Here is a 26,436-nt window from a genome sequence, read left to right as displayed (position 1 = left end):
ACCGGGCGATAATTAGCCAATACATCTGGGTCCAGGGAGGGCTTCTTAAGGAGGGGCCTTACCACCGCCTCCTTCAAGGCCGTGGGGAAGGCACCCTCCCTCAAAGAAGCGTTTACAATTCCCTGGAGCCAGGCTCGTGCACCCCCCCGAGCTGCCAGCACCAGCCAGGAGGGGCACGGATCCAGTAAACATGTGGTTGACTTGTAAAAATAGTTGTCTGCATAGGTGAAACAAATTAATACTTTGCTTGTTTGAAAATTATGTAGGACTGTCTGGAGCTGGAAAGACCACTGTTAGTATGGCACTTGAAGAATATCTAGTATGCCATGGCATTCCATGCTATACCTTAGACGGTGACAACATCAGACAAGGCCTCAATAAGAATCTAGGTTTTTCACCAGAAGACAGAGAAGAAAATGTACGTCGGATTGCTGAGGTTGCTAAATTATTTGCAGATGCTGGCTTAGTGTGCATTACTAGCTTTATTTCTCCTTATACCCAGGTGAGCATATTTTCCTAATTTTATTGCATGCTTTCCATTTTGCCATTGATAGTTTCTAGGATATGATCATATAATTCATTATTGAAAATGGACAATAGAATCAAGTTAAATTTTGTGTGGAATCTCTTGCACACTTCAGATGGATAGATTTTCACAACAGTATTACTTTATTTTATTTTATTTTAATTTAAAACATTTATATAGCCGTCCATCTTATAACCAGCTCCAGGCGGCTACCAATCAAAAGTTAAAACAGCATAAAAGCCATATTTAAACTATACAAACTTGTCATACCCCCAATAGAGAAAAGGGATATTTTGTGGGATATGAAATCATCATCATCATCATCATCATCATCATCATCATCATCATCATCATCATCATCATCATCATCATCATCCTAGGAAAGAAACAAAAAGATTACAAGTCCTCTCAAGTAGTCTACTTTCATAAGCAGGGATCAGCACCAGACAAACAACAAAGCAGAAAACAATATGTAAATCAAGGACCATCAAGAAGGAAACTTCACGCTCAACAAAACTGGCAGGGCAAGCTACTGTATCTAAATGGGCAGCAAACTCTACACTCACTCATACTTGTGATTTTATCAAATTGGGTAATGAGATGCCTGCAAGCAACCAATCAAAGAACAAACAACAATAAGGTTTAACTCTGGGCTACAGATATTTATCTTCTATTGGATTAATAATAATTGTTATTTTTATTTATAGGATAGATCAGTGTTTTGAGCAATTAGATTCTCTAAAATTTTTGACCATTCTCAAATTCAGGCATGAATAAAAGCAGTTTAACTCTGGCAAACTATAGATATTGGTTGAAAAATACAAGAGTAATTAGTATTGCAACCTTATAGTTAAGGAAGCACTTCTTCCTTCCCAAGTGGTGGCAGTGAATAAAAACTTAATGACAATAAACTTAGATATTAGTGACAGATTCTGATTTGAAGGAATTGCAAATTGTTTCTTTTACTAGTGATTTGTATTTGGAATATAATTTGGAAAGTACAATTTCAAGTACAATAAAATATTAGGTTACCCTTTAGTCTTTTATTCGGTAGAAGGGCTGCTAAGTTTGATTTTAAATAACTGTTACATGATATGGTGGTTCATACATATTAAGCTAGAATGACCTGATTTGCCATACTAGCAAATCATGTTCTGCTACAAATGGATGAATTACAATATGGCTTAGAGCAGGAGTAGGCAACCTTGGCTCTTTTATGACTTGTGGACTTCAACTCCCAAAAACACTGGCTCAGGAATTCTGGGAGTTGAAGTCATAAAAGAGACAAGGTTGCCTACTGCTGGCTTAGAGCAATTTATGAACTTGACTCTTGCAGGCAAAGGCTGGGCTTAGACATCTTGTTAAACTGCACTGAACAAGGGTTTGGACTTTATAAGTTCTAATTCATTGGTTTCAGTTTAAAACGATATATGAAACCCACATTGCAATTTATAAACCATAGTTTATACCTTACAGTTCTATGTGACCCCAGCAGCTATAGTTTGCTCAAATAACTATAAATTTTAAAAATGGGAATCTAGCCAGAATTTTTGCAAATCAAGATTAGTGGACTTAATTTAATTGCAGTCAAGTTTAGTTACTGAACTGGGCTTACAAGGAAAGGTGGTTGTATTAATCTTTCCTTATATTAGCACATGTATAATGGAGCTGTGGCTACATATGTTAATATGTAATAAAAGATTTTGTTGCAGAATTTTTTTTCTTTGCTGTTCTTAGGACCGCAACAATGCAAGACAAATTCATGAAGTAGTAAGTCTTCCTTTCTTTGAAGTATTTGTGGATGCTCCATTGTATGTTTGTGAACAGAGGGATGTGAAAGGCCTCTATAAAAAAGCTCGTGCTGGTGAAATTAAAGGTGAGGATGAGCCTGAGTGTTAACATTTTACCATTTTTCTTAGAATACTTAGGTTGGTATATGTTTTTTCCCCACCCATTTTGTATTTTATGATGCAGAACTGAGAGACTGTTGTTCAGTTCCTGTTTCATGCTGTAACATAGTTTGTTTACTTTTGGCTTAAAATGATGCTTAAATCTAGTATTGTGATTTGTAGACCAAAGTTTCCAGCTTAATCAACGTGTTATGCCTTGTTCAACAAAGTATGCCTAAGACAAACCACAATCTAATATATTAGCCAGTACTAGTTGTATTTAGATGCTGTATGAAGTCACAGTTCTAAAGGCTACAGAAGAAAGCTTATATCATTTGCTCCGATGGCTTAGAACAGTGGTGGCGAACCTATGGCATGGATGCCAGAGGCGGCACTCGGAGCCCTCTTTGTGGCACACTTGCCGTTGCCCTAGACTTGCCTCCCCCCGCGACCCCCTCCTCTCCAGCATCCCCCTCTGAAGGAGAGTCGCCCCTGAGCATGTCTCACGCGGAGCAGTGCAGCCAAGGACATGGCAGCCAGGCACATAGATAAAACACTGCCCTCACACCCCATCATGCACAGTTAATGCTGCAGGGTGTGGGCAGAGGGCATGACCGCCATAATGCTGCTGGGCTGCCTGGGCGATCGGCGGGCCCTGGAGGTGGTGAGTGGCCCTGTGGGCAGGCGGTGGGGGATGGGGGGCGGGGCAGGGGGTGGAGCAGTGGCGGGGCCAGTTTTTGGGCACTCGGTCTCTAAAAGGTTCGCCACCACTGGCTTAGAATCATTTGTTTTCTATTTTGTAAAGATTTATTTTGATCTATCTGCAGATGAAAATAGTCTGCAGATAGAAATGCTCTCTAATTGACTTTTTGTTAATATAGATCATTAGATGGATATTATCTCATTGTAGTCATTGGAGTTATGAATCAAGCTGGATTATAATAAATGTCTTTCTGTAGGTGATAGTAATGTTCATTAAATGTACAGTATATACGAATTGTGATTCTTTATAATTATCTGACATTGCAAATCAAACACCTTAGCTTAGCCAGAATACTGTGGCCCTTCTAAGCTTCCATAATTGAAAAAGGTACTGTGGTTTTGCCATTGCAGAACAAGTAGATATATTTAAAAGTTTTAATTACTTCTTTTCTTGAACGTTAATGATTAACATTTGCTTGTTTAGGTTTTTTAAAAAAATCTTTGCTGATATCACTTTAACATTTGAATTTGCCTGGATTATTTTGGCTTTCAAACTCGTGTACATTAGTAAATATTCAGGTAGGATGAATAAGGAGTAAATACCTAAATTTGTACTGTTGCAAACACCTTGATCCAGCTTTGCATACAATGGGTTAAAAAAAAATCAGTTGCTATAGCAATCGAGGTATATGTTAATTCTATAGCATATTGTTCACTTCCTTGTGCAGGACCAACAGAATAATAAAAATCTCACCTGAAGTGCTGAAGTATATTAAGTTTTGTTTTTCATGCAGGTTTTACTGGCATTGACTCAGAGTATGAAAAACCTGAAGCTCCCGAGTTGGTGCTCAAAACAGATTCCTGTGATGTCAATGATTGCGTTCAACAAGTTGTGGAACTTCTACAAGAACGGGTACGAAGGCTCTAAATACTGAATTCTAAATTTCTCCTGTGCTCAAAATGGCTTCCCCTTCAGTCCTCACCCCTGTCCGTGTGTTGGGGTATGTCTGTAGGGAGAAAGCCTGCCAAACATTTAAGATATTTCTGCGAGCTGAAAACCAGTTTTCTAGACCATAGCGACAACTTTTGTGCATTTGAATTTTTCAAATTTTGTGTTGTATTCCATAAAGCCTAGAAGTATCTGTTGATATAGTGATTCTCTGAAGTTGACATGTGATCATCCTAACAATTTATGTATCAGTATGAAAGAATATCCTGGTTTTATTGGTTCTCTTTAAGTTATTTGCAGCATTGACTTGATCTGTGATAATATATATTCCATTCTTTGGTTTACATAACCATGGGAAAAATGTTTTCAGTGGAGAAACTACAATTTAGAATCAAAGGTGAGGAAACAGACCTGGATGAAATATTCTAACCAGAATTACAAATATGGTTGGCTTTTGTTTTACTATTTACTATTCTGTGATTAGGGAGAGTTTGTCCTTAACTGATTGTGGGAGCTGAAAATATAGCCCTCTCCTTATATAACAAGATGAGGGTGGAGCAAGCCTAAGATAGGCCCCACAGTAGTATTCAGACTATCAGATTTTGGGGAAATATGTTTTCTAATATAAGTGATGCATATTAGTGATAATTGTCTTTTATTCAAGTAAGTTTTACCGTATTGTACAGGACTCCACAGAACAGGCCACTGTACATCTTTACATACAGTACCTAGTCATCTTCCAACTTCAGCTTGCGTGCTGAACTATGAAAATACGTTGGGGGAGAATGTCAAAGAATAGCAAGTTACAAGCACTTCATTGGAAAAAATACAAAGCTAAGATTAAAAGTGTTTCCACCCTGCAGGTTGATAGAGATTCATAATTTGTTTTGCATGTCTTGAAATTAATCTTTATACTGAAAATATACACAGTTAAACATATTTTTTAACCCCCTTCAGACTTTATATATGTAATATCTAATCCTACTGCATCCTCATAAACTACTCAGTGCACCGCTTCTTTTTTGTGTTTTTATTAATCAGAGGCTTATTAGTTTGGGCAGCAATGCTGGAATCCTCATAACTTGCTGTAAGATTGTTGTTAGGCTGGCACTGATTTCATAACTGATACAATTCCATAGTAAGCATACAGTTTTTATCCAATTCTCAATTACTATAAATAGTCCTCAACTTACAACAACAGTTAAACCCAAAATTTCTGTTGCTAAGGGAGGCAGTTGTTAAGTAAATTTTGCCCCATTTTATGACCTTTTTTGCCACAATGTTAAGTGAACCACTGAAGTTGTTAAATTAGCTTCCCTATTGACTTTCTTATCAGAAGGTTGTAAAAGCTGATCACATGACCCTGGGACACTGCAACTGTCAAATATGAGTCAGTTGCCAAACATCTGAATTTTGATCACGTGACCATGGGGATGCTGCAATGGTTGTAAGTGTGAAAAATGGTCATAAGTCACTTTTTTCAGTGCTGTTGTAACTTTGAATGGTCATTAAATGAACTGTTGTAAGTCGAAGAGTACCTGTACTATACAATATATTGTTGGCTGGGTAAATTAAGGTAATGTAAGTTTAGTGCATTTGTACCTATGTCAAAGTCAGTTTCTTATGACAAGGGTATTGAAATTAGGAGCAATAAGTATTTTAGTTATTATCTTGGAGTATTTTTTTAAGTAAATTAATTCTCAAATCAGCACAATTTTCAAGTTGTCACTAGAGGGCCTTCTAAGATAGTGTTTCTACTGAGCAGTTCCAAATTAATAGGAGTTGAGGATTTATTTTTAGTATAAACTAATATTTAATTACTCTGTATATATGTACCAGGAACATTACATTTAATAAATATATATTATATGTGTGTGCATGTGTGTGTATGTTTTAAATCTTTAAATATTTCAAAACTTTAGAATACTTGCCCTTTTCAGGAACTGAGTTTCATTTCTCAGCCTAATTTTAAAATTTTGTTTATATACCAATTTTAAACTAGCAAAATTGATAAGAATCTTACGACATGATTAATTTTTTGCTTAGAACAAATTACATTGAAGAAACAAAGTAGAAAAAATACAGCATGTTATGTAAAAGCAAATGTTTTACCTCATAAAATTGTTTCCATTTGTGTTAATGTGAGAAAATAGTATTTTACAATAAAAATCTCCCAGTCTTATTAGTTTGATAAGAGATTCTTTAGAACACATTGTTTTTAAAATAAAACAATATACATTTAAATGTTTCTCTTTATACAAATCTAATCTGTGTTTCATAAAAACATTAATATGATATTTTGTTTTTAATAAATAGTAAATTTTGGCATGTTTATAATTTCTATCCGGTATAAAATTGAAGTTCTGTAAATAAATCATTTCATTAGTTTAATGATATAAATATATTAAAATTTCCAAGTTTCTGAAACTGTTAATTGTAACTCTATATAACTTTCAAGTATCGCTTTAGCCGTTTGAGACTATTATGATACAGAAAGGACTTTTACAATTGTCAGTTAAAGAAATAATATTTACTATTAAATAGTTACAAAATCTTACATTGAAACAATTGCATTTTCTATTATTGGGAAATGGAATTTGTGCATTCATTGAGTACCTTCTATCAATGTGATTGCCTTCTTTTTAAGGCAGGTAGAAGCTATATTTCACATCTTTTCATATACTGAAAATTAAATGGACGAATTTCATAACTGCCTAAATTGATGCTGAGATCAGTATATTTTAGACTTGTTTGTTTGATTCAAATATAGCTCTAGTTTTTGCACAAATGTGATAGAACATGCTCTATGTTTTTATCTGTTTCAAGATTGAAACCAGGCTTAAATATTATTTTGTCCCAAATTTTCTAACGATGTTGTTTAACAGTTTTTATGCAATAATAATGCATAAAAAGAGGGTCCAGTTCTTTTTGAAACCAGTAGTTCTTGTCTTTGCATCTGTCAGTAGATAATCATATGCATTTTCAGAGGACTAAATGGCAGCTGCCCATATGCTATAAGCACTAACCTTTGTGGCAGATTTCTAAATGCTTTGATGGATGTTTTTCAAATAATCAGTTTTTGCTTATAAACAATCTGGCTTCATAGGACAAGTTGCTGTTCCCTTTGAGAATCCTTTCCCTTATTAATTTCTCATTGATGTACCCACTGTATCCTATTAAGCTGTTTACTCAAACTATGCTAATTAGGCTTAGATAGAGGATTCCTAGTTCATCTAGTTCCTGTATCTCTTGAGAATATTCTGCTGAAGATATTCCAGCTTCATATTACTTTTAGTAAATGGAAGAACTGAAGACCAGACAATGTTTGTTATGACTTGTGAACAACTGCATTATTTTAGGAAACTTCAGGGTATTTTTCCAGTTTCAAAATCAAAGCAAACCCGACAGCTTTGTAAAGTTTATATAGCTCTTATTTGGGATGAGAGAAAAGGCTGCTTAGGCACCAAATTTTAAAACTGTTTTTAGTTATAAATAATTTTGGGGATGTGTCATTGGCGAGAAATTAACTTTGTGGTGACTCCATCATGTTCCTTTCCCACTTGAGTGTTGTTCTGGTTGTCTGCATACTTCTACGTGCTGTTCAGCAAATGTTATGTTGTACGGTACTGGTTTAATCCAAAATACGTTCTTGCGAAAGGGAATGGCATTGTCCATAGGTTAGTAGTTTGGGGATTGTCCATTCTCAATGCCCAGAGAAAGGAGATGAGGAATAAAAGACTGTACAGCTGCAATTTCTCTGAGCAGCACTTTATGCAACATGATTTAATGGGTTGAGAGGGAGCAAATGGTTTTTGCACTTTTTCTGAAGGCAGGGAACTGGTCCAGTTCCCTAAAAAGTGAAGGAGGAGAAAACTGTCTTTTCTTGCTTGTATGTATTCTCCTGGGAGAACTCGGAGGAGATGGCATTGCTGGGATCTATGGACCTGAACATTTCAAAATTGAAGTTCTCTCCTCTTTTCCCTTCTTCCTCCATTGACATCACTAGTTCTGGTTGATAAATATATTAGGGCTGTAAAGGAATATAGGTTGTCCTTGACTTATGATCACAATTGAGCTCAAAATTTCAGTTGCTAAATGAGACATTTGTTAAATGAGTTTGTCCCACTTTATGACAATTCTTGCCACAGTTGTTAAGTGAATCACTGCAGTTATTAAATTAGTAACATGGTTATTAAGTGAATCTGGCTTCCTCATTGACTTTGCTTGTCAGAAGGTTGCAAAAGGGGGGTCACATGACCCTGGAACACTGCAACTGTCATAAATATGAGTCAGTTGCCAAGTATTTTGATCACATGACCATGGGGATGCTGCAGTTGTCATAAGTGTGAAAAATGGTCTTAAGTCACTTTTTTCAGTGGTCTTGTAACTTCGAACTGTCACTAAACGAACTGTTGTAAGTCGAAGACTACCTATACCAAATAAATTTATTAACACCTCTTAGAATTCTCTGGTGTGCTACATTTGAGCCCTGGTGGCTCAGTGGTCAGAATGCAGTACTGCAGGGGCTGCTTCTGACGACTGCCAGCTGCCAGCAGTTCAGGAGTTTGATTCTCACTGGCTCAAGATTGACTTAGCCTTCCATCTTTCTGAGGTCGGTAAAATGAGGACCCCGATTGTTGGGGGCAATATGCTGACTCTTAAAGAATGGTGTAAAGCATTGTGAAGCAGTATATAAGTGTAAATGCTATTACTATTGCTATTTTCCAGAAATAGCACTGTTTTTTCAGAAACCTCAAGTACTAAACTAATAGCACAAATCCAAGTGACATTGTGAAAATTGCTTTTTAGCATCAGAGATGCTTAAATAACTTTTGTTTATCCATTTTTCCCTATAGGATATTGTACCAGTGGATGCCTCTTACGAGGTGAAAGAACTATATGTGCCTGAAAATAAGCTTAAGCTGGCCAAAACAGATGCAGACACATTGCCAACTCTGGAAATAAATAAGGTAGTGGGGAACTTGCAAAAAAGTTTACACAAGTAGCTATAGTACCTCACTTGTTCACATATAACTCGAGTTAGTTATTTGTGCCATACATCTTTTCTTACCTATAAACCTTTGTTGTATTTTATGCTACAAACAAAAACTCTCCCAGCCATCCAGATTGTGAAAATATGTGTTTTACTGCCAGAAATACTTTGTTCATCTGAGCGAATTGGATAGTTATTTACGAGCCTGGCTCAGTTTTGAAAGATAAACACAAACACAAAAAAGAGATAATTGTTTTCCACCTTCAAATTCATCTAATTTTCCTAAATTAGATTTACAGATCCATTTGATTGATATTTCTTTTCTATAGCCTTTATAACTCACTAAAGTACCCCTACACAGTTTAATTAATCTCTTGCATTTCCTACATACATACTTGAGTAGACACACAAAACTTCAAATGAACATTTTTAATGAATACAATCAAATATGAACAAATCTTGAAGTAGATGGTTTCTATAAGCAGCTTACACATAGAAAGTTGTTCTGCTTTCTTATTCTTAATAATGATGAATTATTTAAGCATGTTATAATCCTCTTATGCAGTGTTTCTCAACCTTGAAGATATGTGGACTTCAACCCTCAGAATTTCCCAGCCTATGAAGTCCACACATTCTTAAGCTGTCAAGGTTGTGAGACACTGGCCTTGTATTGTTTTGGTATGGTAGGTCTCTGTATGGATGAACTAAGAATCATAACTTACCAATTTTTTCTCATGTTGTCTTTCTAAATGGATGCTTTTATTCTGATGGTGCCCAGAATCTAGTACTTATGAAACATATATTTACAGGTTGATATGCAGTGGGTTCAAGTTCTTGCGGAGGGCTGGGCAACCCCACTTAATGGCTTTATGAGAGAAAGAGAATATCTTCAGTGCCTTCATTTTGACTGTCTACTGGATGGTAAGACATTTCAAGTTGACCACATGATCCATTAATCTTGCAGAGAGACTATATATATTTCTCCCATTTGCACTTAATAATAATCAGCTGTGTGTGTGAAAAAATTTGGCTATACTCCAACTTAGAAATTTGAAAATATCCTTATTCTTTCGGAGCTGGGCCATTATATTTCATCAACCATTGTTTATTTGAAACTCAAGGTCTTGGGCTATATTTGGCCCTGGGAGACTTCAAAACAAAATTACAAGTTGAATGTGACAGAAGCGGGACATTATTAAGTATACATCTGGAGAGTAATCATGTTAGTTATATTCAATTTTAATTAAATATGTAAAACACTTTTAAAATTCTTGTCCTAGCCAGATCCACAAATTTTAGAGAATGAGTCTTTGACATGCTTCTGATAGAGCAATATGGGTTTAGGTTCAGAAAAAGTTTCAGCAAAATATAAATTGATATTCCTGTTCTTACTCAATGACCTGTGTTCTGGCTATATCTTTTCATTGTTTTGGCTTACATGGAAGGTTCATTGGAAGAAAGGGTTATTATAGAGAAGGGCTTGCCAGGATTCTTTATGAGCTTCACAAAAAAACGATTAGAGATATAAGAAAAGAGGTGGTGTCTTAAAAGCATAGATCACAATACCGTATACAATATCCAGTATTTTAACAATACATGCTAGAATAGGAAACTAATGCCAGTTTTAGAATTTCAGGTAAAAACATCCTGGAAGCACGAACAAAGTGAAATTTGGCAATTGTTGAAACTTGAAGTAGTAAACAGGGAGTAGTAAAGATTCAGTCCAAAAGTAGGCAAATTGGAAGCTTCCAGATGGTTTGGCCACTACCATTGGCCATGCTAACTGGGTTTGAACTTTGAAAAAAATGTTTATTAATGTATGTTTAAACTATTGGGCTCAAACATATTTTTTCATCATTATAGTAAACTCATATTTTGGAATAACGGTAAACTGTTAATAACATTGATCAGTTTAGGATAAAATATGTATTATAATTGATGTAATATTAGCATTGATGGATTTCTTGAATAGTAGCTTTACTATACTAATAAATCAGTGTCTTTGAATTATTTCTCTTATGTTTAGTTTCAAATAAAATATTTCATGAAGCCAAACCTGCCTTTGTATCAATTTTATAATAATATATGATTAGAAAATGTTGGTGAAATTTGAATTTAAATTTTATGCTAAAATAACCTGTGAACACCCAATTTTGAATGCTTTTATCTTCAAAGTCAGGAATATGGGTCCTTTCATGTAAACTTTTTTCTTTGGGGTGCAATGATATTGAACTGCTCCAGAACCCTGAAAAGATTGCAGCCGCAAATCAATGCTGGAAAAAAGGGTTTGATCAAGAGCTGCTGTTTGTTTTTTAGAGAAAATGAAATGTTGGAATAAAAGACACTGCAGGGCAGAGAAAGGAATCACTCATTTGCTATCCTAGAGCAGTATGAGCTGTAGTTTATTATTTGTTACTCTGATCACATTGCTGAGGAATGAAAATCCAGAACTGCTAAGCAGGTCTATGCCTCAAGAACAGAGCAGGCAATGGATCTCATCTATTCATCATCAAAGGATGAATACAGTCAGAACATTATAGATTAGAATAATTGTGTGCAGAACATATAGTCTGCTCCTGAAATGTTCCATTCCTCCTTCCGAACCAATAGATCTGAAGGTTTGGGCAATGCTCTCTCCATTCTAGAAGTGAATTGTACATGAAGAGCTGTACCTTGCTCTGAATTTTGGAAATTGATTGTTCTGGTTTTCTTATTCTTAATTTTAATATTTTTGGGGGAGACTTGGAGATCCTTGTTATTCAAATGTCTGCTTTTTTTAGGTGGAATCATTAATTTATCAGTGCCTATAGTGCTGTCAGTTACAGAAGAAGACAAGGAGAGACTGGATGGATGCACAGCTTTTGCTTTGCTATATGATGATCGGCGTGTGGCTATTGTTCGCAACCCAGAGTTCTATGAACAGCGAAAAGAAGAACGTTGTGCCAGACAGTGGGGAACAACATGCAAAGAGCACCCATATATCAAGGTAGCTTTTTCAAGCAAATGTTATCATTAATCTAATGTTATTGTTAATCTGCAGTCCTTCTATAGTGTAAATATGGTTATAAATAACGTTGGTGAATAAGATTATTGGAGTGGTTGCAGTATGTTTCCTATGAAAGAGGTCCCCAACCCCCGGACCATACACCGGTACTGGGTGACCATATGCTGCTTCATTTGCACATATGCGGGATTAGGTTGCATGCACAAAACCATCCCCTCACCTCCCCTCCCCGCCGTGACTGTTGCTGGTCTGTGGAACCAGAAAGATTGGGGACCTCTGCCCTATGGTACAAGCCTTAATAGATTTTCATATAACACTCTTGTTACATTAGTCATTTCTCTACAATCTTTTTGTGCTTAGCCTGTTGAAGTAAGTCTAGAATGATTGCATATCTTTTGGTACAAACAAATTCATGTAAATCCCATATACTGTCATTGAACTGGACAGCAATTTCTCTCATCTGGCTTATAAATATAGATTTGTGATCCTAGAGGAAACACTCTGAAATGAATTATTCAGCAGTAATGACAGAAAAACATCTGCCCTTTCTGCCTCAGGCCTTGACCAGATTAAAATAACAGATTCCAGCATTCAATTCATCTTTTATTTTGACAAGCAGTTTAAATTATCTATTAAACTGATCTCTTAATTGTAATGATGAAGCTAAATTTAGATTCAAGATAATTTAAAGCAGGATCAGTGATATAATTCCTGTTTTTTTCTTGATCGTACTCAGTACTCAGTAGGCTTATCTACAGTAATTATCCATAAGATCAGTCAGGCTATAAGACAATGAATGGTTCAAAGTGAGCTCTGTGGTTAAATGGAGTCTTGAATCAAAAGTTACTGTTTTTAGGTTTCAGCATATATATGTTTGGCGAATTTGTCAACTTTGGGAAGTTTTGTTTTAAATCTTTTAAACGCTGTTAATTTTAAAAAACTCTGTTAACTATGATCCCTGAAATTTGATAATTCTTTAAAACCTTGGTCAATGTTTCAATTTAATTTAATGCTATAAAGCTATCTGCTAATCCGTATTAGTCTTTTCAATTCCAGGGATTTACTGATCACGCCCAAATCAACCCCATCCTGTCTTCTTAAAGACAGCATATAATGGCACCATAGTTTTTGAAGAGGTATAAAGACATATTTTCCAGGTTGTTTTTCAGGTTTCATTAGGATAAATCAATGTATGGCAATGCAAAACATAGTGTTTGTAGCAAAACAGTAGCATGACATGCTAACCTAAAGTTTGAGGAAATATGAAATTGTTGGGAAAAGTTAATCAGAAATTCTGATACAGGTAGTCTTTGAGTTTCAACTATAATGGAGTCTGCACAATGCAGTCATAAGTTGTAACAGTCATAAAATGGATTGGTTACGTGATTGACCTGATCTTATGACATTTTGTGCAGCAGTTTAGCACAGTAATCGTAAATGCAAGTGCTATGGTCATTAACTTAAATCCATTATTTGCTATGGTGCAGTTTTGCCAAAACCCAGAAGTAGGTGGTAAAACCATCATACAATGTGGTGACATGATTACAGGACATTGCAAACGACCATAAACGTGTTGGTGAGTGCTCGAAATGTGGTCATGTGACTGTGGGCAGGGGCTGTCAGAACTTTGGTTCCGGGTCGTAGATCCCCTGTTTCAGGTAGATTATAACTTGAACATTCACTAAGCGACCGGTTATAAGTTGAGGACTAGCTGTATGTTTGTGTATATGAGTAATTCATGGCACAAAGCAACTCAAAAGTCACAATACCAGATATTGGGATTAACCAAGACTATCTTAGGATGCTCAGAGCAACTGTTCTTATAAGTTATCTTGTCCCCATTCACATTGCTATTGATACAGTCTGCTTTCTTACATTTCGTAGATGGTTATGGAACAAGGGGATTGGCTAGTGGGTGGTGATCTTCAAGTCCTGGATCGAATTTATTGGAATGATGGTCTTGACCAGTATCGTCTCACACCTGCTGAGTTAAAGCAGAAGTTCAAAGACATGAATGCTGGTGAGTTCTTAAACGGCAATTGGTAATAAAGAAGAAAATCTGGCTGCCACTTTCTAGAAACCTGCCCTGGACAATGCTGTGGAGCAGACCTGTGCATTTTATGGGCCTTCAGCTGTTCCTGTCTGGTCTGTGATGTCGGTGGGATGGGGGCATCAGGAGAGGTGGGGCATTGCCAGGGGGTCTTGGCGGGGGGCATAGCAATGTTGGCAGGGCAGGTGACATCGTCAGGGTCAGAGCAGCAGCATAGATGGGGCAAGGCAGTGATGGGGGAGGAATTTCGGTGGGGGTGGAGCAGCATTGGTGGGGTGGGCATCGGCTCTCCACAACAGTTCCAGTTTCTCATGTGATTCCCTGGGAAAATTAATTGCCTACCCTTGCTGTAGAGTCCGATCTTTATTTTCAACAGAACATTGTTTCTGTGGTTGCAATCATGAAAACCAATAACTGTAAAGGGGGAGAAGCGCACACACACAAAGCCATAATAGGTTTTGCCAAATTTTTTTCACTGTTTCTAACTGCATTCTGAACTGGCAGATTTGGTATTCCAAAAGAGTACACTAACCCTAACTTCCAAATCTTTTTGACTGCCTGCACAATACTTTCCTCTTCCATAATGGCTGTCTGGGACTATGGTCTCCAGTAATCTGGATAAATTTTGATTTATTTTGTATTATGTTTTGTATTATATGGAAACAAACATAGGAATATTATGCTCAGTGGTGATAAATGGTATTAAAGTGTTTAAGAAAAAATCTTTTGGAAAGACTTTTCTAGGCTTATAACCTAGCAATGAAGAAGACCATGGTATAGTCAGTTTGTTTTCACTCTAGCATTTTCCAGTTTATATTATGCTGGCAAAATAAGAAACAGATCAATAGTAGTCTGACAGATTGCTTTTTCTGTGCTGTTATAGCTGGGGAAAACAGGACCAGTGTGTAGATTAATATTCAAAAATTGTGGGTAAGAGGGCTTGAAGTTAGAGTTGCTACTTTAAAAGAAAAACATATTATAAATAAAGATATTTGTTCTGGATCTGCAAGAGCCCAGTTTTATGACTGCAAACTATTGCAATACTTTAATGGCTAATCTGCTGCAGATATGGCTTAAAACTTAGCCACATTTCACGTCTATGTTTTTTCCTCCTAAATTTTTAAGTATCTTGCTTAATGAAGACTTTTGAAAACTTTACAGATGGCATATTATATTTTATGACTTTTGTTGGCCTCAGGAAATATTACCATGATATCTTCTCCCTCCTGCACTCCATCTCTAAGTGGGAAAAAATGACTGCCAATCTCAAACTCTGTTTAAAGTGTGCATTTTTTATCTTGGAATTTTGGCTCCAAATATTTCCTTCAAATAATTAACATTTGAGTTCACAATCTTAAAACTCTTCTCTGGGATGTATTGGAACTGAGGTTTTGGCAGTATTTACTTTACTTAAAATTGATAAACTAGTTATTGTTTAGAAACTGGATGTTAAATTGATTTAAATAAGTAGTTCATTGTCTAAAATTGAACAATTTGACTTTTGCATATCTTGAATGCTTATGGGGAAAAAATCAATCATGAAATCAGAACAAAACTGCTGAAGTTCTCCATAATAAATATGAAAAATAACTTGCAAACAATTATGGATGCATGCAGAATATAAACAAGTTTATAATTTTGTTGAAGAATATGGCCCTATTCCAGCATCAACAATCCATCTGTACAGATATTTTTTTATCTCTGAGTATAGTAGAGTTGGCCTACCATGCCAGCCGCAGGGGATAGAGAAATAGCTTTTGAATATGTTGCCATCACCATATTTCACTTATTTACATGTATGCTTCCTTTCTTCACTTTGATAAAGAGGTGATAACCCCCCTTTGGGGTTTTTGTTTGTTTGTTTTTGGTGGGGGGAGGGTAGATGGGAAATCCTGTTGCTTTAGCTGTGGGATTCAGTTCAGTTTGAGTTTAAGACATACAAAAACCACATTGATGAAAGCAAATACATTAAGTGGCTGGATATCTTTCATGTCCTTAGTGCTAGCTTGCACTTTTCTTGGCAGCTATTTAAACATTCCTGCTGGTACTATTCTCCCCCCCCCCCGCAGCTTATATTAGTAGGCAGTGTCAAGGTATTTTATATGCAGTGGTTTGATAGATCTTTGGCATGAAATAGGGATGACATAGCATTGACATAATGTCCTCTTTAAGGGAAATGAGAGCCAGATACTCTTGACTATAGGATTTTGTTGATTACCAGTAGAACTATAGTTCATCATATCAGCGTTCATACTGTTGTATTCTGATCTTTCAAACATTAGCCATAATTAGGGGGATAATCCATTGAGACATCTCTCTGCAACTGGCTATCTCTGACCATCCTTCCCCCCCTTTTTTTAATATATTACAAGCCAAACAGAGTTGAATAAAACATTGGTGCTCGCTTGTCATTGACTACTAGAATTGTTGATTTGTTACTTTTAGAATTGTTGACATCTTTCCTTTCTTTCTTCAGATGCTGTCTTTGCTTTCCAATTGCGTAACCCTGTGCACAATGGACATGCCCTGTTGATGCAGGATACTCATAAGCAGCTTCTGGATCGAGGTTACAGGCGCCCAGTTCTGCTTTTGCATCCTCTGGGTGGCTGGACAAAGGATGATGATGTTCCTCTGATGTGGCGAATGAAGCAACATGCAGCAGTGCTAGAGGAAGGAATATTGAATCCAGAAACAACTGTTGTGGCCATATTTCCCTCTCCAATGATGTATGCTGGACCAACTGAGGTACGACGTCATATACCACAGCTTGCTAAGTCCTTCATCCATTTGTTTTGTTCATTTCAGCTGACTTCCTGAGTTCATTTATCAATACGGTCTCCTCCAGGCAGCAGTGCTTCACCACAAGACCCTTGTTTGATTCATGGTTCTCCAGAACTTTCCTGCCATGAGTTGTTTATAAAATTTGGTTTAGAGGCCTTAATAGAAAGGTCCTGTTGCGTTGATCTTCAGAAGTTTCTTGTTTACAGACAAGCTCCTTACTCTATTTCTTCATCTTTTCGTTTCAACAAAGTTACAGTGTTCTTAACATACTGAACCATAGCCAGAATTGAACAGCTGGTTCCCAACTCCTCTTCATTCTAGTGTTTTCTTTTAGATCTGTATGGGGAGTTGAGACAAGCGTGAGTAAACCATTGAAAGCACACTGACTGAAGAAATGGCAGAAAGCCTTAAATTATTTTGCTCTTTTTGGTGATACTTGTGATATTGAACTTCTCTGCCATTACTATTCTATACATGTGTGTGACACTTCACTTCCTATCCACCGGGGTCGCTTCTATTCCTCTCTTTCTGTGTTTAAATTTTCATTATCTTCAAACCATTCACTGTATCATATTGAACACTGTATCTTGTTGAAGTAAGTAAGACGATTTGGTAAGAAAACAAATCATCTTACTTCTGCCTTAGTCCAGAAATGAAAAAGAATTGTTTTCAGAATTGTTCCAATCTGTAACTATATAACTATGCTAAGAAAGCAGTTCGCTGCATGGCTTTGTTAACCTGATGTCTTAATAGATGTATATGAAGGAAAAACTTGCAACAGAAAAACTTTGTCATTGGTTGGAATAGAAATATAATTGTGTTCCAAACATGAAATATTGCTGTTCTTTAGCTTGCTTTTTTTTCATTGCGATTGTTACCTTTTGCTGACATTTGGAACAGCCAGAGGCTTGAGACAGGGTCCCTTTCAAACCAGTCAGGCAGCATGAACTTTATTTACTTTATCTGCTCAGATGTTAATCCTATCCTGTTGCTTCCTCCTGCTGATGCCAGAGGTTGAAGCAATGCAATACTGTTTGCTGGGCAGAGAAACCATGGCATCGCCACACGGTGCTGCTCTTTCTCAAACTAGGGGCCAGAAAGAGCCTTCAGCATTGTGGCAGGCATTGTACTCCAATGTGGGTGAAGTCAGGACAGAGCTAAATTTGATTTAATTTACATAGTAATTGAATTAAAATTGGAATGAAATACTGTACATTCAGAATGATTAAGATGGTTATTCCTCAGTAATTAATAAAGTTCTACTTCCATTACCTCATAAAGTAAAATTAATTGAAAACATTTAGAGGGATACCTCATGGACAGCTTATGTGAACTACTACAATCCTGGGATTGTACTGAATACATAATGCTAACCTTCAATTTGCCAAGTAGGTTCCAGATTTCTGGCTCAAACCTCTTTTTGATATACTTCTGTCCTTTTCCTACGTTTCTTGCTCTAGCTTTGTTACTGGGAGTCTGGAAAGACAACTCAAATTGATCCCATAGTCTCAGAATTATGATTGACGAATTCAGTACTTTGGGAGAACATCAAATTTGAGAAATCCATCATTCCTTCAAGTTGGTAGAAGTGTTTTTCCCTTAATAGCTACTCCAAAATAAATACATGAATTTCAGTTGTGCACAACTTACTTATCACAATCTTAGTTCAACAGTGTGATACAGTTCTTCAATGACTGGAAGTACAGTGGTGTAATAAGCTATCTGATAAAAATCTGATACTCCTCCATAATTCTGACAGGAAAAATAATGCTTATTGATCCAACAATTGCTGGCAGAATTAACAAAACATGATATTAAAAATGTTCATCCTGAGGGTGAATACTAAGTTGAAATAATTCTAGGTCTTATTCTATTATAATGTATCATATTATTATAGTAGAGGAAGATCAGAGCTGTGTTTGTTATTATTGTTGCTCCATACATTTTTGGTTCCTTCTTGCAATCAGTGAAAAGATCGGTATGATACAGTATAATGACTAAGCTTATTGTATGACAAAGTCCATTGGAGGGGGAATATAATGTACCCTGCCTTGAACATCTTGAAGAAAGGTAGATTATAACTGCAAAATGTATATTACGGCCCTCTGTGCATTTTGGAATCTCAACTCACAAGGCTGCAAGTTTTGAGGAGTCTATGTGTATTGGAATGAAGTACAATATCTGTAGGAGATTTGAGATAATGTTTGAGAGGAGAATGAATGGAAAGGATTAACCCTATTTCCATTTTACATGTCTAAAATAATGGCTTATTCAAAAATATTTTTTTTGTTAATAATTCACCCTTTGGACTCTAAACTGGATATAAACCAATTATAACTTCAGTGGAACCTTTCCATTCATTCACATTCTTTGTGTATTGTCATTTTTATTGTGACTACTGAAAATAATCCATGCCATGTATGTGGGCATTCTTTCCTATGTTTGGAGGGCATGGAAGCAAGGAGAGGAAGAAGAACTGCACTTGTAGTCCTAAGTCATGATTGCAAATAAAATAAGAAACATTATTCAATTTATTCCGTGTTTTCCAATGACTTCAGAAAACCATTTGCCAATATTGTGTTTTAGCCAACTAATAAAAGACAACTTTTCCTTTAATCATTTTCTTTAGGTCATTTAGAAGACATTGGTACCAGATTTGTTTCTGTAAAACAAATGATTTGCAGAACAGACAGCTGCTACACCAATATAGTTATCGAGTGTTGGAACATAGCTTTCCTGTCAGTAAAGATTTAATGGTTATGTTTTGTAGGACTAAATCTAAACATATCACTTTTTTCTTTCTGTCTTCTTTTTTTATATAACATTTTTATAAAGTATGACATGTCATCAAATAAATTAGGCAAGTATATTTTCAGCAGATAGGCTGTTTTCACATGGCAACAAAAGATACTGAAAACCAGTGATTTCTTTAGAAAAGCAAATTTGTTAGATTCCATGGGAAAGATGAATGTATATACAATTACAACTAAGTTTGCATACATTTCAAAACTGTACTTTCTCACACATGGTCTGAATGCTTATTGTAAAATGAATTGTCAACTTTATTGCATTTCCCTTGTAACAGTCTGAATGTAGCTCCTCAAATGTACAATATCCTTAAATGCCCTGAGCTGAACAGGTACAGTTGTGAGTCTTTGTTACCAGTGAATCTTCCATCAATCAAAACTTTAGGGTGATAGGGAAAAACAGCTTTTGCAACATGCCTCTCTCCCATCAGCAGAACTCTTTTCTGTGGTCCGGATACAAATCTCTGGCAGTGGATGATGTAGCTCCTGGTGGTAATGTTAGCATGTTGTTGTACAAAGGATTTCTATTTAAATATCTTTCATAGTTCTCCAAATTGTTCCAATTTAAAGTTCTTTTAAATTCAGTTTTTGGTTTGTCAGGACGGCATGTTGCATTAAACCCCAAACCTGTCTTTGAATCATGGAGTCCTATAATTGTACAAAATAATTTAGGCTGCTGAGTCCAAACCTGTTCTTAGTGCAGGGATCCCAGGCAGATAACTAGCATCTACTTTCTTCCAGTGAATGTTTTCATTGTTGAATTGCTCTTACTATTAAAGTTTTTTCCCTAACAATCAGTTATAATCTGTCCTTTCATATCTTAAAATCCATTTCCATATCCTGCATTCTAGAGTGATAGAAAATACTAAGGAAGGTCATAGTGTTTAGTATGGCACCCTTTTTAGGTATATAAAGATATACAGTTCCCTTTTGAAAACTAAACGTTCCTGGTAACTTTCATATTTTTCCATAGGACTGACTTTCTGCTCCCTTAGTCACCTCATTGCCCTTCTCTGAAACTGTTCTGGTGTGTTTAAACTCATCTTAACAGATGGTGAACAGAATCGGTGACCAAAGCAGAATAAAGTAGAATAATTACTCGTTGTGATTTTGAAATTGTATTTGGATGATGTGGTCAGTCTTGCATTTTCCTTTTTTTGTTTTGTAGCCACATTTTATTACTAATTCCTACGCAGTTTTTAATCACCTCTTGATGAAAGAGGTTTTTCCCCCAAATATTATTACCAAGTGAGGTATCCTTCATCCTTCTTGCTACATAATGCCTAAATATAGCTTTTCACTCTTTTTTTGTCTTGTCTTGTCCTACTTTTCTTTTCTTGCCTTATTTCTATCTAGCTTTCTTCCTTCTTTTTTCTTTACTTCCTTTTCCAGTATAACAGTCTGTTACTTCTAACCCATCTCTATTCTGTATTAAGGTAGTGATGATGGTTCTTTGTACCAGAAGGCAGGAAGGGAGTGTATATGTATCTATTTATATATGTATGCTTAATTGTGTATGAAAAAGTAAATGCATATGATAGTGAAAGTAATAGATGGTATTGCTTGCTTATAGGCTATTAATGCTAACTAGTTATTCAGTTAATCTTTTATTCTTTGTGCCTTTTTGAGGACTCCTGGCAATATCCTTGCACATAGGGTACACATTGCACATGTGCACACATACAACTTTGTCACGTGCATACATTTTATTTGCAAAAGGGCAATTTCCAGGTCTAGTTTGTTCTGAATTGACAATATTAGATTAACAATACAGGGACATTTGCAGAGAATTTTTGACTTGTGTTTATATATTTTTTTTACTCTTTATTTTTCCCTTGATGCTGTTCTTAAATTTAGAGTTTTCTTTGTTTAGGATGTAAATGCAGTAGATACAGTATTCTTGAGCCCCATGTTTGTCAGTTTCAGACTTTTAATCCTACCCCTTTGTCTACTTCTCACATTTACTTGGTGGAATATGTTCTCTCTTGGAGAAAATTTAGCTAAATATTTGAGTAGTTCTGCTGTAGCCCCATTAATTTCTTCTGATTTAGCTGTGTTATTTTCCTTTTTCTATATCATCAGTTACTTTCTTTTGGCTCTTTATTTCTTATTCCTTTGGATGGCATTGCTTACCCCAATACACCATGAATGTGTGTATAAACTGAGATAAGTTTAAAGCCATCTTGATCAAGCTCACCATACTTTAGCCAAATCAACTTTGTAGCTCTTGTAAAGTGCAATCATCCTGTGTAAGCAGACCAGTAGTCATATAATTCAGATTGTGTTCCCAGAAACCAATTTTCTTATTTAGCATTATTTGCAGAAGGTAGCCATCTGGATGTACGGAGACAATTGAAAAGAATCTTGCTGTCATGAAAGCATAGAAAATATACCAGTATCAAGCGTTCTCCAGAAAAAGAAATGTTTTAGTACTGCTAATCTAATGCTGTCTACTAAATATAAAATGGTACTATTGAAGACTTAGATTTAAAAACAACCCATGTCTGTTGGGTAATTTTTTTATGGCAATCCTGGAAATATATATTGTGTAGTTTGTGAATAGTACTGAGTTGGTTGCAAGATAAAAAGCGAAAAAATAAACCTGGTGAATGTATTTCTTTTCCACCTCATAGTATTTGCATGTCCTTTACATACTTTTATTGGAAGTGATTGCTATAGCTTCCAGAATAAAGAATTCTTGTTTTAAGATTTTTTTTAAAAAAAATTAATAAATTATTCCTATAATGAAAGCACATGGATTTAAAATCTCTTGATTAGCATAAAATAATTACTATTTAGGAATAGTATTCTAGAAACATTTAGGATTTCAATTTCCTTCCTTTTTTCTTTTCTAGGTGGTAAAAAATCCTCAGATAGGAGGAATAAAATAATAATTAAAATACTGTTTCAGAATGTATTTTGAATCTGTAAATCTCACAAGTAAATTTGCAATGTTCAATATATTAATGAGAACAAAATTGCATAACAAAATTTATAATATTCAACATGTTGATTCATCTTAAAGATGTGTTGCCTATCTTTAAAAAATATTTAATAAATATATATGTGTTTTTTTAAAATACAAGTACTGTATATACTAAAAGCACTTCCATTTCACGCATGGAAAACAACACCATTCTTTTAGGATGATACGTGTTCTGACACATACACATAATCTAAAATGGAAAAAAGTATGGCGACGTGTGCATCCAGAACTGTCTTGACTTTCACGTGAATTTATGCATATCACTTAACTGATGTTTAATTTGATGACAGCCCTTGTCAAGAGGTTTAAACCACTGTTATTACTGTGCATCTCTTGTTCCTTTCTACCACCTTTTTTCATTAAGAATTCTGTATTTCCCCCTTTCTTAGGCAAAACATATGTATAGTTTCTCTTGAAAGTTTTGGCTATTCTTTATGCGGAGAAACTGCATTGCCAAAAAAATGACAAACATATTTGTTAGTGTACATGTAAATACATCCATGTGAAATATATTCTCAGTTTGAAAGAAACATGCAACGACTCAGTCTAGAAAATACATAGTTTCCCAGATGCTATTTTTTTCTTGATTAACATATAAATAATTAATAAATGTCTATGGAGATTCACAGTCATCCAGGTCATGATTGTCTCAAAGATGGATTTTTTTTTAAAAAAGGCAACTGGACTATGTTTTTTCTTTGAGGAAGAAATGGTTTTTTTTCCCCTTGAGGAAGAAGAAGTTTTGCTTCTTATCCAAGAAGTTTCATCAGTTTTGACTGGATGAAACTTCTTGGATGAGAAGTGAAACATCTTCTTCCTCAAGGAAAAATAAAATTTCTTGTTCAATGAAAAAAACATAGTCTAGTTGCCTTATGAGAAAAGCACCTCTGAGAAAGTAATAAGTTTTTTCTTATTGTTCTTTTAACTTTAAAAGACATTTTAACTAGTGGTTTAAAAACAGGACACTATTACATAGAGAGCTATTCTCTGGAATTCTGCTTCCAATGGAGCATGGCTACCTACTAGTTTGATTGTCTTTTTTTTCTTTTATGGGTACGTGTGTTCACACTGAAATTTTTGAGGCATTCTTTCAGTGTGATTCTCTGGAATGATAAGTGGCATCCTTCTGTTTGTTTGTAAAACTGCTGTACAAACTGCCATGCACTGTTTTGTGCATTAGAATTTTTGATGGTGTCTCTAACACACAGTAAATAAGTTGACGACAACCATAGTAGATGTGCCCTTGATCAGAAGACACCTGTTTTTCTCTTATCTATTAGAAATCATTTTTATGTCTCTTGCACCTTCTTTTCAAGTTCTGCTTTTTGCTAATATCTTGAATCTTATTCTAGGTTCAGTGGCATTGCAGGGCGAGAATGGTAGCTGGAGCAAACTTCTATATAGTGGGCCGAGATCCCGCTGGAATGCCACATCCTGAGACTGGAAAAGACCTCTATGATCCAACCCATGGTGCCAAAGTCCTGACTATGGCACCAGGCTTGATAACATTGGAAATTGTACCTTTCAGAGTGGCAGCGTATAATAAGAAAAAGAAGTGCATGGATTACTACGACTCACAATAGTAAGTTTTAGGGGTGGTGGGGTTAAAAATGAATGTCCCACATAATATTTTGGGTATGGATTTGGGGTTTGGTTTTACATGCCATTGTATCTCACCATAAATTGCTTAATTTCCAAATAAATTCTTATTTCTCAGGCCTTATATTCAGTCCATTTTCTGTATACTTTAGAAACCTATAATTTGAAATCATACATTTTAACTTCTTATATCCTGTGACTTATGTCTAAATTAATTAAAAGCTTATCTATAGTTGTTTTACTATTCTGGGTGGCCTGGAATTGGCCCAAAGATTGTTCTCACATTTATAATGGAAAATTTTGGTTGTCATGATACTGTAGATCATATTGCAATTTTTTTTATTTTAATCTCTCCACTTGGGAATAAAGTTCTTTTTGATACTATTGAACCATTTGACAAGCTTTGAACTACATGTTTAAAGTTTTAGTATGTTTGTTATTACAGACATTTTCTCATCTATGAAAACTACAAGTTTGTCTGTTTTTTTTCTGTATAAATAATCCTATGTTGGAATATATATTCTCTGCAGTGCTGCTGATTTTATACAAGTGTTTGGTAATCTATTGCATGGATTTTCACATAGTTATTCTTGATGAGAGAATAGAGTCTGGTAATTTGAAATACATCATTTTAACATACTTCCTGTCATTTAATGTAATGTAACATATTTTTCATAGCTGAAGAAAGGAACAGTTATTACGTGACTGATTGTGCAACATTTTCAGCTTTTTATTTTCTACAGCCAGTTGAGGAATTAAATTGTTGCCTCTCTTCTCTCAATTATGTAACAATCTCCATTTTGTTTCTTTAAGAAAAGACTAAAAATCAAAGAGATGCAATTCCTTAGTCTTTCCAAAACTGGGTGATAAATTCAATACTGGAGAAAAACTGGACTGAAAACCATCACCAGTGCAGAAAACAGAAGTCAGTTTACTATTGTTAAAAAAAACCACAGTTGCAAATTGTAGCTGCAAAAAACCTCCCATCTTTGCATTAGAAAGTTACTTTTAACACTTTAGGAACAGCTTTAATATATTAATATAATCCTGAAAGTGGATTGTACTGATCATCAGTTTGCCCCATTGTGTGTGTGTAACAAAGTGGTTTAAGTAATTAATTCTTCTGAAGCACCATAAGTTTAACTCAGTTAAAGGCATTATACAGAAGGGGAGATGAAACAACGCTCTAAGTTTCCTCAGGGCTTAAATATGCAACTTTATTAATGCAACCTTTTAAAATAATTATAATCTGTTCTGTATAGTATTATGTGAGTTAAGGTCTGTTACATTATCCATAATTTCTTGCTGTTACATCAGGATATTGTTTTTAATTCTGGCCATTCCAAAGGTTGCCTGGTTTGTGTTTTTAATATAATAAGTACTATTTCACAATAAACCCCCAAACTTTGGTCATATCATAAAACCATGAGTAAAGTCATGGAGTGGCTTATATAAGCCACTCGCTAATTCCTTTTTGCCTCACAATTTCACTTTCCAATTTAGATCCAAATGGAAACTTTGATTAGTATCACATCTGAGTGTCTGAAAGTATCATCAGAAAAAAAGTATTTGCTACTAAAAACAGCAATAAGTATTTTTCTTTTAAAAATGAAGCATTTTGTTTTGTGATTTTTCCCTCAGTATAGGATAGGTATTGATGAGCAATCCAATGAATATTCTCACTATGAGTAGTCCTTGACTTACAACAGTTCATTTAGTGACCGTTCAAAGTTACAGTGGCACTGAAAAATGTGACTTATGACCGATTTTCACAGCTATGACCATTGCAGCTTCCCCATGATCATATGAACATAATTCAGATGCTTGATAACTGGCTCATATTTCTGACCTTTGCAGTGTCCTAAGATCATGTGATCCCCTTTTGCAACCTTCTGACAAAGCAAAACAAAGTCAGTGGGGAAGCCAGATTCAACCTGGTTACTAACTTATCAACTGCACTGATTCACCTAACTGTGGCAAAAAAGATTGTAAAATGGGGCAAAACTCACTTAACAAATGTCTCACCTAGCAACAGAAATTTTGGACTCCATTGTGGTCGTAAATCGAGGACTATCTGTATTGCAGGTTTTATGTTTGTAACAGAAACTAGCTTTAAGGAGATCTATTTCATACTAGCTGTACCCGGCCAC

At 35.5% G+C, this 26,436-nt stretch overlaps 1 protein-coding gene across 1 annotated transcript in view; it reads left to right on the top strand.

Annotated features, from left to right (window-relative positions):
* The window catches only part of PAPSS1 (3'-phosphoadenosine 5'-phosphosulfate synthase 1), a 44,144-nt gene that overhangs the window by 7,124 nt on the left and 10,584 nt on the right, over positions 1 to 26,436 (top strand). The window contains exons 3-11 of the mRNA XM_015810280.1: positions 267 to 502; positions 2,264 to 2,402; positions 3,912 to 4,030; positions 8,923 to 9,036; positions 9,869 to 9,980; positions 11,840 to 12,045; positions 13,948 to 14,083; positions 16,590 to 16,858; positions 24,040 to 24,269. Coding sequence (XP_015665766.1) covers positions 267 to 502; positions 2,264 to 2,402; positions 3,912 to 4,030; positions 8,923 to 9,036; positions 9,869 to 9,980; positions 11,840 to 12,045; positions 13,948 to 14,083; positions 16,590 to 16,858; positions 24,040 to 24,269 — 1,561 coding nt within the window. The remainder of the gene's footprint in view (positions 1 to 266; positions 503 to 2,263; positions 2,403 to 3,911; positions 4,031 to 8,922; positions 9,037 to 9,868; positions 9,981 to 11,839; positions 12,046 to 13,947; positions 14,084 to 16,589; positions 16,859 to 24,039; positions 24,270 to 26,436) is intronic.

The sequence above is a fragment of the Protobothrops mucrosquamatus genome, unplaced genomic scaffold, assembly GCF_001527695.2.
Source record: "Protobothrops mucrosquamatus isolate PMUCROS unplaced genomic scaffold, P.Mucros_1.0 scaffold_4, whole genome shotgun sequence".
In the NCBI taxonomy this organism is placed as follows: domain Eukaryota; kingdom Metazoa; phylum Chordata; class Lepidosauria; order Squamata; family Viperidae; genus Protobothrops; species Protobothrops mucrosquamatus.
This window is presented reverse-complemented; position numbering and strand designations above follow the sequence as displayed.